The 19,387-nt window shown below is 39.0% G+C and overlaps 1 protein-coding gene across 2 annotated transcripts in view; it reads right to left on the bottom strand.

The window, feature by feature from the left end:
• Positions 1 to 19,387, bottom strand: part of EPB41L4A (erythrocyte membrane protein band 4.1 like 4A) — a 133,613-nt gene that overhangs the window by 87,613 nt on the left and 26,613 nt on the right. For both annotated transcript variants that reach the window (XM_052701008.1, XM_052701009.1), the window contains exon 2: positions 51 to 155. In XM_052701008.1, the coding sequence (XP_052556968.1) occupies positions 51 to 155 (105 nt within the window). The remainder of the gene's footprint in view (positions 1 to 50; positions 156 to 19,387) is intronic.

The raw sequence follows: 19,387 nt of genomic DNA, 5'->3' as shown, positions 1-19,387 counted from the left end.
AGGGTAAATTTTACAAACAGGAAATCCCATTTGGCTTGTCTTTTACTCACCGTTTGATGATTTCGGTCACAGTAGCGCAGTCCAAAGTAATCTATCTCCACTAGGTTTAAGTGACGAAATACGTAGCCCAGGACAACCGACCCTTTCGTTGACTTCTGTGGGAAAGAATTTACACAACCTTTTCACAAAGATGCTCTGCTGTTGTCGGCTATGTGCAGTGGCATTCATGCATTGTCAGCTTTTTCTAAAAACAGGAGGCAGTTCCCTGAGCCTCTCATCAAAATTTCAGGTAGGCGGATCTATTTTGCTCTGTTACACATTTAAGCAAGTATTCTGTAAATATCTTCAGGTAGTGGCAGGTGCACAGATAGAAAATATACAGTAAACAGCAACAAAAAAAAACACTCCAGGGTACTTGCATCATATGATGTTCTTTTTTTCTTGCAAATTCCTGTACTCTGATCAAAATTCTAATTCTCATGACATATGTCAGTTCTAAAATCATACACTTCCTTCAAATATGGGCCTGTCACACATAATCTGACAATGAAGATCAGAAAGCTAAATTGTCCTTAAGACTTACAGCCATGCTACTCTGTTACTGCTGTTTGTAAAGGAGATTACACTGCACGTGTTCTCATTTACAATGTTTTTGATAGAAGTAGGAGCAATCCTATATCCTGAATTGAAATAACACCACTGTTTTCTTGAATAGTAATTAACTTGAAGATCTATTCCGCCATTAGCAAACAGTGCTGGGGACAATACTACATGCAGCATTCTACTGTTGATAATGAAATATAGTGAGTTCACCTCCACCTGAAAGCCTCTTGTTGCTTTGCCTGGCAGCCAATACAACTAAAAGGCTAGGAAGATTAGAATAATTATAGACTGACCACTCTGCAGAATCAGTTCGAGCCTTTCACTGCTACAGTCATAAATTCCACGTGAAAATATGGAAATAAATCATAACTAGGTTTTGTTTAACTGCTTGACAAATTCACAGCAGATTTCATAAACCGATTTGCATCCTCTTTAATCCTCTAGATTGTAATAAAAACACCAGAGAGATGAAGCAGGAAGTGGAGACTGTGAAATACTGTTTGTATCATTTTTCTTTTTTGCCTAGAAATAAATAATTTCAAAAATAAAACGGCAAATTTTAACTGTAAGGACAAAAATATGTCCACACTGACAAGCTCTGCCAGCGAACTTTCAGTCACAAAATGACAAGGAAGGCACACTCATGCCTTCTCAGCAGGTGAATCTGGTGAGTATCTGTGCCTGGTCACACACACAAGGTCAACACAAATTCTCAGAAGACTGACCACAATCTAAGACAGCAATGGTGTAAACTTCTGTTGCAATCTATCCTTCCAAGCAACTAGAATCAGATGCAACTTCAGCATGTACTGTGAGACTTAATTATCCACAAAAGAGAAAATTATTTAGGGAAAGACATGACAAAGATAAACAGATAATCTCTGAACACTTTTAACATGTTGAAGAAGGCACAGCAACATAATGGTTTTATTAACAGATTCCTTAACAACAAACTGAACTTGGTTTTAGGAACAACTAAGGCAAGAATCATCCTTCATCAAGAATCAAACCACTTCAACAATTCATTTTATTAGCAGCCCTAAAAGACAGTAATCCAGAGGGAAAACTGGAGCAGTCAATTTTCCAGTCAGACATGTTACAATAACAACACACTCTCCTGGAATCAAAGACACTAAAATAGCACAGAACTTGAGGGATTGGATTAGATGATCGAAAATTTCAGGGTCCCTTCCAATCCCTGATATTCTGTGATTCTGCAATTATACTAGTCAAAGGTATTCAATTCTCCACAATTTCACAATTCAGGATTCAGCCAGCCTTCTTGGCAGGCAGTTTTTCAGTCAGCTTAGGTATGTCGTGGACTCTGCTAGAGTCTTCAGAGAGTTTTGCTCCTGTGGTAGCTAAGTACTAGCTGTTTTCCCTGAAAAGCACAGGTTTCACACCTGATTTAGCTGATATTAAAGACTCCCTTATTTCTATTCAGAGATTAATGTGTAAAAGTCTTTTATTTTCATGCATTTTACTTTAATTTCTTGGCTGAGAAAGAATATAAATGCTTGTTCATTTATTCTTTCCACACAGCTCAGTTATCACTCCCACGGCTGTAATTCCTACAGAAACAGGCAACCCAGATGAGGCAAAATGCTGAGCAGAACCATCCCATTTGCAGCAGCAGGCAGTTCCCCCCATCTATGGCAAGAAGATGTTGATTGTCTTCAGCCAACCATGCTGGGTGCCACTATCTCCACAGCCCTCCCCAGCAATGTCTTTCATCTCCTGTCACGTGCTGTGCAGGCAGTCCTGAGCCAGAGAACTGCAGAGGGAAGTGTCATCCCCTGCCCTTCATCCTATCCTCACCTGCCTTAATCTCATATTTTCTCAGCACGGAGGATTTCATTCAGAGCATACAGCACTGCAAAAACTACACAATCCAACCTGTATTAAGCTCAGACTTGCAACAGACTTGCATTCTGAGGGGGTAAACCCAAGCATGTTTGAAAATTTCATCACCAGTGCTTGCAAGAGAGAACAAAGAATTGTTCAAATGAGTCATAACACCTTGCTCTACATGTTAGCACTGTGGCTTCATTAAACCAGAAAGGCAGGTTTCTACTGGCTAAAGAAAATGACAGGCACAATATAAAGGAGACATCTGATTTAGTTGTATTATTTCCATCAAAAAGAAACAGTCCTTTAAAAATATTATAGTGCAGTACCTGAACATGTTCACATTATATGCATATAGTCAGCAGGAATCATTCTTTTCCACACTGCTCCCTGTTCTAAATCTCCCATGAGTTTTTTCTGCTTTACATTTGTTGTTTGTTTGTTGTTGGTTTTCTTTTTATTTTTTCCTCTGTATTGCACCGTCCTTTGTATTGTAGCAATGCAAGCCAAATCAGATTCATACTCAACATTAGATGAATTTAAAGAGAAAGCAAGATGTACATCAGTGTCTGTCCCAGAGGCACTCTAGTTCCTCTCCCATGAGGAAAGGAATGTAGGCACTGAAGCCTTTATTTACTAAAAACAAAATAAAGCACAACATTGTAACATCACCTTTATTAGTTCAAGCACCCACTGTAAACCTTTCTCCTGAAAGCAATTCAACCCACAGAGCTCTTACCCTCAAACCCACAGCTCTTACCCTCATAAATGCTGGGGAAGATGCAGATGAGCTCAAGTCCCTACAAGAAAGCTTAAAATTTCAGTTTTACACAGCTGTCGTCTTCTGATATGTCTGCCTTTCCCCCGCCACCATTATGTCTGCTGGAAAGCCACAGCTGATGCCAAATTAATTACTCTGCTTATATACTGGCACAAGATAAGAATAGAGAAGAAGAGCAGAAGGTTTCTCATGTGGAACAAGGAAGTTTATGAGTGCACTGAAAAACAGGGAGATAGCTATGAAGCACAATGCTCAATTGCACTGGGAGATTCAAAAACACCTGTGAACCATCCCCAGACCTCCCCACTGGTATGGCCACAGGGGTCACACTGCCAATGAGACTTTTGTTCAAGAAGTGCATGTGAGCTGCGCCATGTGCTAGGGAGCAGCTGCTGCCCATGCAGTACACCCTGCGCTAGCAAGCACTGGAGACAAATAAAGACAAACGGGGAGGCACTGGGACACACAGAACAAATTGTAGCATTTTGCTCTAATTGAAGGTTTCTAAGGAGAACTTAAAATGTTCTATAAAAGCAGCCTATGATCATGCAACTTAGCAGGAGTAAGCTCCCTACTGTTCCAGGTAAGCACGTCAAAGAAATGAGTGTCTCCAAGCATTGCGTGTAGAGTACTATTCTTATTCATTCTGACATATTTTCCACTGTACCTCAAGCTAAGAAAAGACCAAATAACACCGGTTTGCCATCACCTTCTATCTATAAAAGCAGCAAGGCATGGCACTCTAGAATCCAAGTTCTTGGTGGTCACCAGTATTGAATAAATAACCCATCTGCCCAGGGCAGCCAACCTGCCAGGCCTCAATTTGCACAATGCATGTTCAAGCAGAGAAGGTATTTAAATTAACAATCTTTAATATTTACAATTGTTGAACTAGATTAAACAGTTTGACCTCAATTTACAGTATGCAAGTTCACACGAAGATAATTTTACATTAGTGCTATTTTATATGTGCAGTCATTCTCTCCCAAAAACACTGCATAAGAAAACACTGCAGAAGCTGAGGATGTAACACACATAAGTGCAATAGCACCGTCAGTCCTAAGTACACATCATGCAAATGCACCACATGAACTATAAAAATCCATTTCCACCTTCTTTTGTCTTTTACTGACATTAAACAAATGAACTTGTAATCAGCTTTTTATTTCCTGAGAATATCCCACAAGTTTATAGATGTATAGACAGATTTCCCCATCTACGCTTCTAGGAACTTGATACAGCGCCTGCACCAGTTCTGAAATGTCAACAATTTGTTGTTTCTACTAATGGTGAACTAATTAATTCTACTTACGACATGCCATTCTAGAAAAATGTCCAAAGCTACATCTTACTCGCCTTTTTTGAAACAGTTTCACATATCCCAAATTTATAGATATCTTTCAAAATCTACTTTAGTGGCAGTGGTGAAAATTCCAAGTGGTAGAATCTCAAACCGGTTAAACCTCTCCCCTTTAACTATTGCCTACAGTGCACTCAGATGCCTAGTTACAGATAAGTAAGTGTAAACTGACTTGCTTCACTACGAAAAAATACCCACAAAAAGTTGAAATAAATATCTACCAAAATATTTGGGTTATAGGAAACTACTTCAGCTCAGTTAACTTCCTTATAGGAGATAGGTAAGAATTTCAGCAAGCAATAAAACTTAGAGCAGCCCGAGACTGTAACTCTACCCCAAGTACCACCAAAATTACTTAAAATTATGTAGTGCCATCTCAGTTTAGTTTACACCACAGTAGCATTTGTAATCCAGGGTAGTCAGCTTCAAATCATGCAGACAAAACACTGAGCCACACCACCAGATAAACATAAGCAACAATATTTCTACAGTTGAGCAATGTGTACACACACATGCATTGTGAGGAGAAGTGCTCCAAGCTCAGTGAAGTCAGCAAAGGGGTGTTAGAGCAAGCAAAAGTAACAGAAAGACAGATAACTTTTAGAAATGTAATTCAATACTTGATAATGCTTTACAGTTTATCTCTTGTCAAGTATGAAAGATATTTTGTAAAACTGTAGCAACAAATTCCGTAAGAAAAGTTTCAGGCCACATTATTTTTGTTTAAAAAACTGTTCACTAATCTATCTGCTAACAATAAAACTATCCACTTCACCAATACCTGGTTTACTATTTGACAGACGAGTTACATGACAAATAATAAGATGTTTCTACTTCACATGTATTTTAGAGGACTCCCCTGCACTGACAGATCCTACCCACAAAAGCAGGGCTGTGTGGCAATCTGCACACTGGGAATGAGGACTGCAAAGAGATGCTTCTGCTCCAGATAAAGATTTGAACTTCCAAGTAATTTCGTCCTATCTCTGATGCTTAAATATCAAGGGGGGGGAAGAAGTATATAGAAAAAATTGAGAATTTGACAAGTGGCATCCCCCAATTATTGGTGCTCTTTAATAACTTCATTAATGACATGGACAGTGGGGTCAAGTGCACCCCCAGCAAGCTAGCTAATGACACCAAGCTGTGGGGTGCAGTTGAAACGCCAGGGGAACAGGATGCCATCCACAGGGACCTAGACAGGCTTGAGCAGTGGGCCCATGTGAGCCTCATGAGGTCTTGTGCCTGGGTTGCGGCAACCCCCATTACCAACAGAAACTGGGGGATGAAAGCACTGAGAGCCCTTTCAGCCATGTGTCCTCACAGCCCAGAAAGCCAATCAAATCCTGGGCTGCATCAAAAGAAGCGCAGCCAGCAGGGCAAGGGAGGTGAACCTACCTCTCTACTCTGCACTGGTGAGACCTCACCTGGAGTACTGCATTAAGACGGGCATCCTCAGTGCAGCAGAGACACAGACCTGTTGGACTACATCCAGAACAGAGCCACAAAAATGATCCAAGGGACAAAATACCTCTCTTACAAGGACAAGCTGAGAGAGCTTAGGCTCTTTAGCGTGGAGAAGAAAAGGTTCTGAGATGACGTGATAGTGGTCTTTCAGCATCTGAGGGAGAGCTATAGGAAAGGAGACAGACTCTTTAGCAGGTCTGTGGCAACAGAACGAGGAGAAATGGTTTCAATCTCAAAGAGGATAGATTTAGATTAAATATAAGGAAAAAATATTTACAGTGTGAGTGGTGAGGCACTGAAACAGGTCGCCCAGTGATGCAGTTGATGCCCCATGTGTGGATACTTTCAAAGTGAGGCTGGATAAGGCCCTGGGCAACCTGATCTAGCTGTCCATCCCTGCTCTTTGCAGGGGAATTGGACTAGATGGCCCTCAGAGGTTCTTTCCAACTCTAAGGATTCTGCAATTCTATAATTTATTTGGTAATTGCCGTCATTCAGTTGCTGAACTTGTGATCTGAGCTTAGAAAAGACTTAGACAAAGAGAGTGAATGATGCAGGTAAACACATAAAAATCAGTGTGAAATAGCAAAAGTACAAGCTAGAGAGTAGCAGAAGTAATTATTCCAAGGGACAGAGAAAGAGGTAATTTACACTTACAAGTCACTGTGCAAAAAGACAATCAAGAGATCAACACTGATAGCAGGGTTGATGAAGGCGGGTTGCTTGGGGTAAGAAAGAGCAAGAGAGTGCCTTGCTTTTTGGTCAGCCTTGTGGTGCTTTGTACAAACAAGCTCCCACAGGTATGCTATGCTCTGACAGTACAGCTATTCATTCCAAATGAAAGAATTGCCAAAACAGAAGATTAACAAGATGTATGCTGATCTTTTCTCCCTCCCATTCTTCGGGTTTCTTAGAAAAAGACGACAGAACAGCAACAACAAAGCAATTCAAACAATTTGAGCCAACTTGCGCTTATAACTAGAACTGCAGGACTGCTCTGTTGACATTTTGAAAGAATGAGCATTTCCTCTCAAGTTTTTAACACTTTTTCTCCTGAAAGCTTTTCAGTATTTAGATCTATGAGCATTCCCTCTTGACAAGCAGTTAGTCAAAGTAAGTGACATGCCTAAATTGTTCATTCTTGTACTTTAAAACTGCAATGTGTAAAAAGCTTAATGTTCTCTATACAACACCTAATTTAACAGAAGTGTTTACACTGATGTCCACACGAAAAAGTGAGCAATGTTAGACAGGAGGCTTTGGTACCTGAGATGGTCTTACCTTGGGCCCCAAGGCAAAAATCACAAAAACTTTCAGATGTGGAATAGAACCATAAATACCAGGAACAGCAAATTTAACTATAAGATTTGTATTAAATCCTTAAGTTCTATTTTCTGTGTATACTGACAAAGCCAGCCTGAGTTCAGGTAAAAAACAAAAAGAAACAACCCAAACAAGGAAAAAAGAAAAAGCACCAAATTGAAAATAAAAGTGCTTCAAAATACATTAATTGCAATGCAAGACAAAATAAGCAAATAAGATATTAAAAATTGCATTTAAAATAGTTTCAATGAATAGAAAAACATTTTGTAGATATCACAACAAGACAATTGACAAGAAACCAGTTTGAAATTTGAAACAAATCTGCCAAAAAATGAATCCAAGATCTTTTCTGTGTCAGGAGACAACTCTGCCAAGGCTGCCCCAGCATCAGCTTAGTCTGGAGAAAAGGTGAGCTGCATGCTGTAACCCTGCTGGGCAGAACAGCCAGGCGCAGAGCTTTTTGCATCACTCTCTGGAAAGACGGACAGTGCCTTCCTACTCCACAGCTCTGGAGCAGGAGCATCTCTCCACAGTCCTTTATGGCATTCCCAGTGTGCAAACAGCCACAGGGCCCTGCTGGTTCAGGATCTATCACTACAGGGGAATCCTTTAAAAATAAATCCCAGGCAGCCTGTGAGAAATGTCTGCATCATGAATTCACAGAATCACAAAACTGTAGTGGCTGGAAGTGACCTTTAGAGACTGAGTTCAGCCCCCTGATAGATAAAGCAGGTTCCCTACAGTAAGTCACACAAGAAAGCATTTGGACAGGTCTTGAAAATCTCCAGAGAAGGAGACTTCACAGCCTCTCTAGGCAGCCTATGCCAGTGCTCCATCACTTGTACAATAAAGAAGACCTTCCATACGTTAGAATGGAACTTCCTGTGTTCCAGTTTCTGCCTATTACCCCTTGTTCTATTGGTGCATGCCACCAGAGAGCCCACCCTCACTGACTTGGCTCCTGTACTTTAGATATTTATAGGCAGTTACAGGATCCCTGCTCAGCCTTCTCTTCCCCAGACTGAAGTATCTTAGGTTTCTCAGCCTTTCCTCATATGGGAGATGCTGCAGGCCCTTTATCATCTTTGTTGCTTTCAACTCTTTCTAGGAGATTCTTGTCTTATTTAAACCAAGAAACCCAGATCTGAACACAGCACTGCAGATGTGGCCTCACCAGGGCAGAGTAGAAGGGAGGATCACCTCTCTCAACCTGCTGGCCATGCACTTTTTAATGCACCTAAGGATATCACTGTCCTTCTTGGCCATAAAGGTACACCGCTGGCTCATGGCCATCTTGCTGTCCACCAGAACACCCAGGCCCTACTCTGCAGAGCTCTTTTCCAGCTGCTCAGCCTCTAACCTCTACTGATGCATACAGTTATTCACTTGCTCTTGTTGAACTTCGCCAGGTTCCTCTCTATGCAGCTCTCCAGTTTGTCCAGGTCTCGCTGAATGGCAGCACAGCCTTATGGTGTGTCAGCCACTCCTCCCAGCTTTGCATCATCAGCAAACTTGCTGAAGGTGGAATCAATCCCTTCATTCAAGTCACAGATGAAGATGTTTAACAAGACCAGACCTACAACTGACCCCCTGAGGAACACCGCTGGTTACAGGCCTCCATTTGGAGACTCGTGACACTGATCACAAGCCTCTGAGCACCGCCAGTCAGCCAGTTCTCAATCTCACTGTCCACTCATCCATCCCATACTTCCTAAGCTTCACTGTAACAATGTTGTGTGAGATAGTGTCAAATGCCTTACTGAAATCAAAGTATACAACATCCACTGCTCTCTCTCCATTTGCCCAGCATGCGAATAGAAGACTTTTCAGCTGGTCAAGCACGATTACTTCTCTTGTTGAAATCCACGTTCACTATTCTCAGTAATTTTCTCTTCCATTTGTTAGGAGATGACATCCAGAATGAGCTCTTCAATCACTTTTCCAGGAATGGAGGTAAGGCTGACAGGCCTGTTGCCATGATCATCCTTCTTGCCCTTTTTGAATTTGCATGTGCTCATCTTCTACCTCACAAGGTGCTTGAAGAGCACTTCTTTAGCATTTCTAATTGGGTTACGAGAGCATCTGCCTGATATTTTCATTTGCTGCTCTCCCACAGTTTAAGCAATGCTTTTTTTTTTTCACAATTGCAAACTGATGGTTCTGTACTGAATTCTGTGGAGTCAACACTACAGCCAACTGACTACTCTTAAGTGCATTTAACATGTAATTTGTACACAGAAATGTTTATTTTTCAGCATGTGTTTGAACAAGTGCCATTTGTGTTTGAATATACTTTCATTAAAATCCACACTTTTTTTTTTAAGCTTTCCTTAAAGATAATTTTGCTACATTCTCCAAAAAGATGTTTTAGGACTATGGTAGCTTTCATTATTTAAAAGTTTTATTTCCAACTTGATACAGATGAACTTCTCATTTTGATACATGCTAGAAGTCTACTTACTACTGCAGTATTAATTGGAGGCTAACAGTTTTTTACTTTTTACTTTTGTTATCCTAAAAAAGTACATAACTTTTCTGTGAAGATTTTGTAATTCAACTGCTACAATACTTCCTGTTAAATTGATCTGACTCTTAGACTTAACTCTTACTGAAATTTGTCATGAAATGGAAATTTGTTCGAAAAAATAAAGACCGAAATTTAAGAAAACTTTTTTCTAAAATCACTATTCTTCTGAATACAGTGAAAGAATTTTTGCCCTAGAAGTGGTTTTCTAGATATGTTTAGAAGCAAGTCCAGACCACAGAACAGATAAACATAAATAAATAAATAACAACCATGTTTGCACCGAGACAAGAATAATTTATTCATTAGCAGAATGTAATGGCTGCTAATGGAGTAACTCTACACTCCTTCATTCTCTCTTGCCCCTTCTCAAATTGCCAGTTGTCCTGAACAGTTGCTATCCACTGACACATGCTGCACAAGGTCATATTACCATTTCAGCAGTACTGGGCCGCATTCAGCTTTAACAACCTTGACTGAAACAAAGCAAAACAAAACAAAACCCCTCCATGGGAAAGGAAGGACTCTGTCAGTCTTGCGAATGCAGCAGAATTAAAATGCCACACCTGGCAGCACAGCCTCTCACTGCTCTTTACCACTGGACGAGTCTCCTTGCCCCCTCACAGTAAGGGTGCCTCATTCAAATGTCATTCAATTCCTGAATCACTGCAGATTTCAGCTCTGAATACTCAGATGCACAATAATTCAAGCCGTTTTCTGAAGAATGACATCCCTGCACACTAAACCAAAACAAAACAACACACAGTGCAAGTACCAAAGTCAAATGGTGACCTATACATTAAAAAAAAAAAAAAAAAAGGCAGAATAAAACAATAAAACAACCTGCACACTATCCATTGCAGGCACACTGGTGCTACTACCAGTTTTTCTCTTTACCACTGTAATCATTCTGCACTGCACTACTTCACTCCCTCCTGCCAGTCTGGCCTTTGCCCCCACAAGGATCAGGCTAGGACATTTTTCCACAGTGCTGTCCATGGGACGAGTAGCAGAGGCAAGTTGCTTTGACAGCCAAACAATTTTTTCACTGCTTCTCTCTTGGAAATTGTTTTGAATGAAGCTTTGTAAAATGACAGAATTCAAAACTTGGTGACTGGTATTCCTACAAATAGATCAAGCAACATCAGTTGTGGTTGCAAACTTCTCTGTAATAACTTTCATTCAGAAAGATCCCACAAGATTTTCAGACTGAATTTACAGATATTTCATAGGTTTCATGTAGAAGTCAGGATTGTATTGGATGAGTTTTTGAGCGTGGAGCTCTAGCGATAACCCAGCTTTCATGCACAATACTTTACCTCTGAAAAACTGCAGAATATGTTCTGCCCACTCTGAAGAGAAGCTACTGAACATTTCAGGTAGCCTTGTTCCCCCTGTGTCATCCATTCCTTTTCCCTTTTAGGAATTAAACTTTTCAAATAATAAAGTGATCATAATCCCAGTTATGCAGACATGGAAACTGCTTTCTCAATGCCTAGTCTTCATCCGTTCCCTAAAGCTGTTAACATATTTTGAAGTGGCTTTACATGCTTCCAGAATATTGTATATACATAAGAACACAATTCTGTACATGCTAATGTACAAGAAAGGGTCAATGTTCAACCTGTCAGGGTAGCTTGGCTATTAATACCAAATCCATGTTGGAAATTTACAGCATACAACACCACAGACTGCCTTCTGAAATATCTTTGTATTGATTTATCAAGTGAAATTTTCAGATATACAGGTTTTGATTATACAGAAAAGATTTCATATACACTGTATATCTTCAGCGGTCATCCGGAACTATTTCTCTAACAATGAATGTATGTAATCTATCAATAATAACCAGTAAATTTAGCAATAAAATTACCAAAATCTTAACTTACATTTAATGTTGGGGAACTGTGTTTTTAATCATGGAAATACAAACTAAAGATCTGTCGTACCTTGGCTTTGAAATCTATTCCTAGATAACCTTTTGGTTTTGATTTGAAATCTAAAAACTGAATATCTTAGATATACGTGGTAGCTGTCTAGTTGTGTCAGCATAAATATTCCACATATTGGAGAAAAAAAGTAAATCAAACCCACACTTAAGCAGCACTAATGCAATACATCTCCATGAAAGAAAAGACAAACATTGTGATTATCTCATATCTCCAAAATCAGATGAATTTCTATCCTATTCATCAGATTGACACATTGTCAATAACATGAGTATATTAATAACACAGAGAATAATAGCATGGCAAACAGATTTTGCAGAACCAAACCTTCTTTCTTTACACCTAGTATCACAATAGAGAATATGACTATTAATTAGCAAAATGTTCATGGAGATGTGAGCAGTTAACCCTCCAAAGCCTACAATCTACATTTTGTAACTAAGGAAAAATGCATACGTCCAGCACCTTCATTACCAGACCCAAGAGGTTAACTAATAAAATGCCTCGGGCATGCTAATGGGAGTGGTTATTTGTACTGCATGAGTGCTTGTACATCTCATGTCAGAAAGGTTTTAGAACCAGCTTTTTGAATACACACATTAATTAAAACTATATAAATTCTGAATTAGGAAAAAAACTGCTTGTTAAACCAGAAGAAGAAAGTATGCGTTTAGAATTTACCAATTATGCAAAAATAACTCAATTAGCTTTTTCACCTGTAGGAATTTTTTTTAAGAATTAGCATGAAAACCTTATCCTGCTTAAATCACCATGAATTTTATCACTGATTTCAGGGAAGATAACGTCAGTGTTATAGATACGATTTCTACTACTTACACTACACCACTTTGGACAGAAAAAGTCTTCAACCTAAAATCTGCCTAAGGCCATTAATTGCTAACAATGGAGCTGACTCACGAACTCATGAATTTGAACAAAACTTCCAACTTCTTCCAATAATTTAACAATGCAACAACTGAAGTTAAATTTAAGCAAAATAAATTACTAAACCAAACACTGATGGAAAAACCTTTTCAATCTAATCCAAAAGCTTGCAGGCAGGCCACTAGTGTACAGTCAGTACTCTGCATCAGCATATCTCTAGTGCTGCTGCAGTTGCACACTGCCAGAGAGCAGTAGGCACACCTCAGATGATGGTGCTTTACAGTAAGCTACTCTGAAGTACTGGAAATGCCTTGTGTAATTCTTTCACTGCAGGCAAATTATACCATGTTCTGGGGACAACACTTTTAAATTTCAACAAGAAAATCACTGCTTTTGTTTTCAGTTTGCTTGAAGTGTACTAGGTTCTCTCTCTTTTTTGAAGCCAACACAATTATTCACTCAGCTGTGATACAAGCTGAATATAAGGCATTTGACAGCCTTTCTTCCGTTTACATTAAATACAGCTTACTGTGTGATTCTTACTTGGTCCTATTCATATTGAAATGTGAAGGCAAAAAAGTAAACTAAATCTGCTTTCCAGCAGGATGCAGCAAGCCACACCAATATCCACCTACATCACAGTAAGGATTTATCCCAGCACCATTATTGATGGGCTCAGTTCCCAAGCCACCAGAGTGTACCACAGTGTCTGAGCCCCAGAAAACAATCATACAATATGAAATATCCACAAAACGAATGTGCTCAAATATAAGTCTTACTGAACACAGCAATTTTAACAAATCTAACTAGTTCTCAAACAGTGACCACAGGCGCAACACAACCCCTATCTTCCCTGTGTTGAAGAAATGATATATTCTTCCCAAATGAGAATGCTAGGCTATGAGAGTCTGATCACTGCCAAAGTAGACAATCTTTGTACTGTACTAGTTACACTGGAGGATGATCAGTTAAGCGAACAACAGCACAGCCCTCTTCTAAGACATACAGTATATTCAGTTATGCAAAATGTCTGAGATTTTACAAGAAAGTTAAAAAATTCTTGGCCCTAATTAAACTATGAGACATACATCCATATGGTTCATACAATATGAAATCATACATCCAACGAACACCACCATCTGGGGACCAAAGGAGTGGTTTCTCATCACTGTATACTAAAGAAAATTTTTTCTAACATATCCCCTCTGTATCACTCTGCTTTGGACTACCATTACAGGATCAAATATTGGTTAAATAAAAGACAACTGGCAAAAACAAAAATACTGTATGTTCTTACTGAAGCTACAAGGACTGCTCTGAAAGTAATGCCTGCTAATTTTATCATAATGGCCCACAATGTCAGAGGCAGATGTTGGTGGTAAGGCAGTGGAGATTGAACATTCCCAGCAATATTCCACTCCATTTAATTGCTGTGTGACAGCTGGCCGCAGAGGAGCAGCCTGACGTCTGACGCGGAAGCACATATGAAGCAAAGGTGTGTCACTGAATTCCTCCATGCAAAAGAAGTGGCACCCGCTGACATCCATCCATGCTTGGTGAGTATTTATGGAGACCAAACAGTCGATGTGAGCACAGTGAGATGATGGGTGGTGACACTGGGTCACCCCAGCTAGTGCAGATTTTTACGAGAGCATGCACACAGGCTCTTGTTCACCACTGGAGAAAATACAGAGCTAAGGGTGATGAATATGTTAAAAAATAGCGGTTTTGTAGCTGTTGATTTGCTCCACAGAAATAAATAGGAGGCCCTACTTTTGGCACACAAGACATTACCATTATGCAGCTGCTTAACTTGAGTTAGAAGAAAAAATTTTACTTCTGGTCATGAAACCTAATTTCATATTCATTGCCTAAGGAACACGAGTGCATGGTCACAGATTAACTGAACACTGACAGGAAAAAAAAACACGATGTTCTTTCTGCTTTACTAAGACAACACCTTTCTTTGCTGAGAGGTGATCTCCCGGAACAGGAGAAACTACATCGCACAAGTCTGAGCTTCAGCAGAATATCTGGTTTAGTATTATATAAGAAATTATTTATTAAATTGGATGAAGTATGGTTCAGTAAAGGAGCTCTACAACGGCTGTGAAGCTAACTAAACAAACAAATGACAATAACTTTTTCGTTTTTTCTTCCTGAAGGTGGAACAAATGTCACTTTACAGTTTTTAATTGCAGAAATGCAAAAACAAGTATCAGTATAAAACTATAAGGTAAAGAAAGCAGACAGACACACTTTACAGGAAGAAAACTACATGGAGGACAGCATCTGTAGAAATAAAGTATAAATGGGTAAGGACACCCCTGTCCCTGGTTTTGACAGATTCTGTAAAACTTATGCCACATGCAGAAAATATCCTAGAAACATATGTACCCAATACCAATACATACACCGGAAAAAGGAGGAAAAAATAAACAGTGGAAAGGGGTCTGCAAAATTCTCAGCTCATAATAGAGCCTGTACAGACAGGCCATAGGAGCCAATAGGCACTGTTGGTACTTCTTTTTTTTTTTTTTTTTTTTAAATTGAAAAGTTTTATAGAAGTAAACTTACAATTCCAATACATTAAAATATTAAGTACCAAAAAAAAAAAAAAAACAACAAAAAACAAACAAACAAACAAAAAAAAAACACTGCATTTTCACTGAAGTGTGATAACATGGTTAAAAGTTGTACATTCATGAAAACAATATCCACAGAAAGACTTTATACTTATTTCTATGCTGCATATATCTTTAATTTTATAAAAAAGGAAAGCAGGAGTTCAAGAAAGTTAATCAAAGCAAATTAAGTTATATCTAAACTTCAGTAATATTCTAATGTTAACCAGGGAGAGCAAACACCTCAAAAGATAGGTTATACTTAGAGTTGATTACAGCATTAATCTCTGTTCACCTTTAGCACTATTTCCATAAATGTTACCTCTGAGGAGTTATTGAATAGATAAAAAAGTCTGGGCCAGTAATCCTTGTCATGGGTCCCTTTAAATAATTATTAACAGAAGTTTCTTAGTTCAAGCAACCCACTTTCAGTAAATTACTATGCCTTCAACAGATATGCTTTGAAACAATGTCACCAAAATCACAACGACCCACATAGAAGCCTTTTTAAGCACAATACGATCTGATAGCTTGGCATTAATTATATCACAGATGACTGACTCTATCATTCTTACATTTACTTCTGTGTTTCATGTTTTTATTCAACCAATTTAGCTATATATACAACCATGAACTATTACTGTTCAAAAGAGAAAACTGTTTGGATAGCTTAAATAGGCCTAGCTATAATCACTCCTATTGTAAAAGAACAAAGCTTTGACTTTCCTTTTGGACAGGCAATGCCCTGCTGAATTTGCTTACATTTCCTAAGTCGTTGAGGAAAGCAAACCAGTCCCAACAGAAAACAGAAATCACTATTTCACTCTTCACAATAATTGCTCAAGGACTGGCAAAATAATAGCAATTAAAAAAAAAATTAAATTAAAAAAAAATAAAAAAGCTATATTATTATATGCAGGAAGTATGTTAGGATTTAGTACTGATCAGCTGTTGTTAATCGTGTAATTTATGGTACATATGATAGATCCAGATTTGCTATGTTTTGGAATCTGTGGATGATCATGCTATGGATGATGAAACATACCTACCTTAGGTATAATTTTTATTGAAAGACAGACTTATCATAGCTTTATAGCTCACACATTTCACAGCCAAATCTGAGGATGCATCAACTGTCCTTGAAGCTAAGATACTTCTCCATATCTCTCTTATAAATGGAAATAAGAAAGTGAGCATTTGAAAAACACTAAGTTGAACAGCAATACTAAGGCAGACAATAAATACAGCATCATCACAGCGTGATGTATCACACACCAGCAGTGTGTTCCTGCAGCTCAGAAAGCAAATGGTACCCTGAGCTCGATCAGAAGAGGGGTGGCCAGCAGGGTCAGGCGGGTGACTGTCCTGCTCTACTCTGCTCTTGTGAGGCCTCATCTGAAGCACTGCGTCCAGATCTGGGGCTCAAATACAAGAAATACAGGGAGCTGTTGGAGAGGGTCCAGAGGAGAGCCACAAAGATGATCAGGGGACTGGAGCACCTCCTCTATGAAGACAGGGTGAGGGAGCTGGGCTTGTTCAGTCTGGAGAAGGGAAGGTTGCAGGGTGACCTCACTGCAGCCTTTCAGTACCTAAAGGGAGGGGATCAACTTCTTGGAAGGGTAGATAACAGCAGGACAGAGGGAAATGCTTTTAAATTGAAGAAGGAAGATTTAAGTTGGATGTCAGGGGGAGTTCTTTAAAGTGAAAGCAGTAAGGTGCTGGAACAGGCTGCCCAGAGAGGCTGTGGATGTCCCCTCCCTGGAGGTGTTCAAGGCCAGGCTGCATGGGGCTTGGGCAGCCTGGTCTAGTATCAAATGTGGAGGCTGGCGGCCCTGCAAGACAGCTGGATCACTGAGGTCCCTTACAACCCAAGCCGTTCACTTAATAAGTGATCTGCAAAACACCACTTAGAAGTAATTTAATTATTTTATTCTTTCAAGAACTTTTTTATTTTATTTTATTTTATTTTAGAGCTGGTTTGTCCAAGGGAAGGGTGTTTCTCTGAGTTCTAACAAACAAAATAATTTTAGGGGCCTGGCTCAGTGAATAATGTGCTAGACAGCAACACAATTGTTTAAATTTAGCATTTAAAAAAAAAGTTTCTTTCGAGGTAGAGTGATTCCTGATATTTAATTATACAGCTTTATGTTTAAATGTTTCTCAGGAAACATTTCTAATACTTCTTAATTTAACATCTAAAATTTATGAAAATAATTCTTCCAAGCTTCTATAATTTCATCACCCAAATATCATGCTAATCTCTGGGTGTGAAATATTACTGCTTTTATAACCTCTGCTCTACAGGGTAGTGAACTAACTGATGTCTTCAGTTACACCTGTATACTGGCTCAAACAGGTACAATTAGCATTTGAGACACTGATGTTAATAAGGCACAAAAAAAGATATTTATTTTATTGGTCCTTCATTCTCTTGTCTCTATAAAGTTGTTCATAGGAAAATGAACTAAGCCAAAATTTCTCCCAAATCTGTGGTAGCACAACTCCAGGCACTGCTTTGGAAAGGAACAGAGATAATTGGGACCCCACACATATGCACAGCAAATCTTGATTTAAAGTTACTGCATTAAGCTCTGGTCCAATCTCTTTATAAAACCAGATAACTGATTCAGGTCTCAATTGACAAATTACACTGTGGATGCTAAGACTGTGTTAGATGAAATCATACAGTTTTCCACAGATAGGTCGCACAAAAGGAACACATTTTAAATGTGAGAACTTGTTTCCCAATGTTTCAAATGACCCAGTTTAAGAATAGAGAAAACTACCATAAACAACGACCATTAACACTGCTGGCTCACTCACCTGTACAACAACATGCTTAACTATTCCAGTGCCATTGTCTCATTCAGATCTCCCAAAGACCTAGAAACCCAGCTAAGAAGGTCTGTGAGACAGGCACCTTGCCAGAAATACCTCAAGATGCGTGAGTGCTCGACATCTTCTGCTCATTCATGCTACTGGCAGGTCTTAGAACTAATCCAAGGCTGAGGAATACACACAAAACCTGGTGTGTGCATGAGGAGCCAGTTGCCTTTGGCAAGGGAAACTGAAGCTGGTAAAAGTGGGGATACCAGCAGCCCAGTGGAAGATTCCACTGCAAGCAGGGAAGCAGCAAATCTCAGAATTAACATGCAACATTTAGAAGTTTGACTTAAGGCAGTGCTTGCATCGCCCATCCAGAAGGATCCAGAAGGTTAAGAGAACAAATCCCAGGCCATTTTTAAATGCTTTAAGCAGAAACAAAGTCTTGCCTTAGTAAGGAGCCAAACACGAGTTAGGCCTTATTCAGCTAATCCCTGGAGTTCATTTCAAAATACAACCTCCACTCTGAGATGTGACATAGTATTATTATGGAAATGGATCTGGAAAGAATATTGCTCTGTTAAACATGAAAGAAATGAGTTTCACAAATGCCCTCATCACAATCCTGATGGAAATCGAGATGTTTCAATGCCTACTATTGTCTATCCATACTGTTGTAACAAAATCAGTCTTTTCACTGACAGCTCTGTAACACTTACACTTTACTTTTAAATTTGCTGAAAATTTACTGTGTCCTAGGTAGAAGCTTCAACTGTGGGCAGCAGTAAGTACAAAGCTTCCATAGTCCCGCAGCTACTATGGTATTAAATAATAGGAGGGAGAAAAAAATAAAAATAAAAATAAAAATAAAAATAAAAAATAAAAATAAAAATAAATCTCTATGGACAGACCAGTGTTAACAGTTATAGGAGACTCTATGATATGTTAGTGCTTGTTACTTTAATCCGGTAAGAACCATCATAATGAAGAACTACGACTATCAACTGCATGAAACTGGAGAATAAAGCAAAAATTCAATAACCAGTAGAGCAGATAAATCAGTACTCTTACAGAAGTATAATACATATTTACAAGGAATTGAAAATGTCTCCATACATAAACTAATGATCCTACACACTAGAATTTTAAAACTTTTTTAGTAAGTCATATTTCAAAATAAACTATTAATAATTCACTATC

The sequence above is a fragment of the Tympanuchus pallidicinctus genome, unplaced genomic scaffold (assembly GCF_026119805.1).
Source record: "Tympanuchus pallidicinctus isolate F22 unplaced genomic scaffold, pur_lepc_1.0 scaffold4, whole genome shotgun sequence".
NCBI lineage: Eukaryota > Metazoa > Chordata > Aves > Galliformes > Phasianidae > Tympanuchus > Tympanuchus pallidicinctus.
This window is presented reverse-complemented; position numbering and strand designations above follow the sequence as displayed.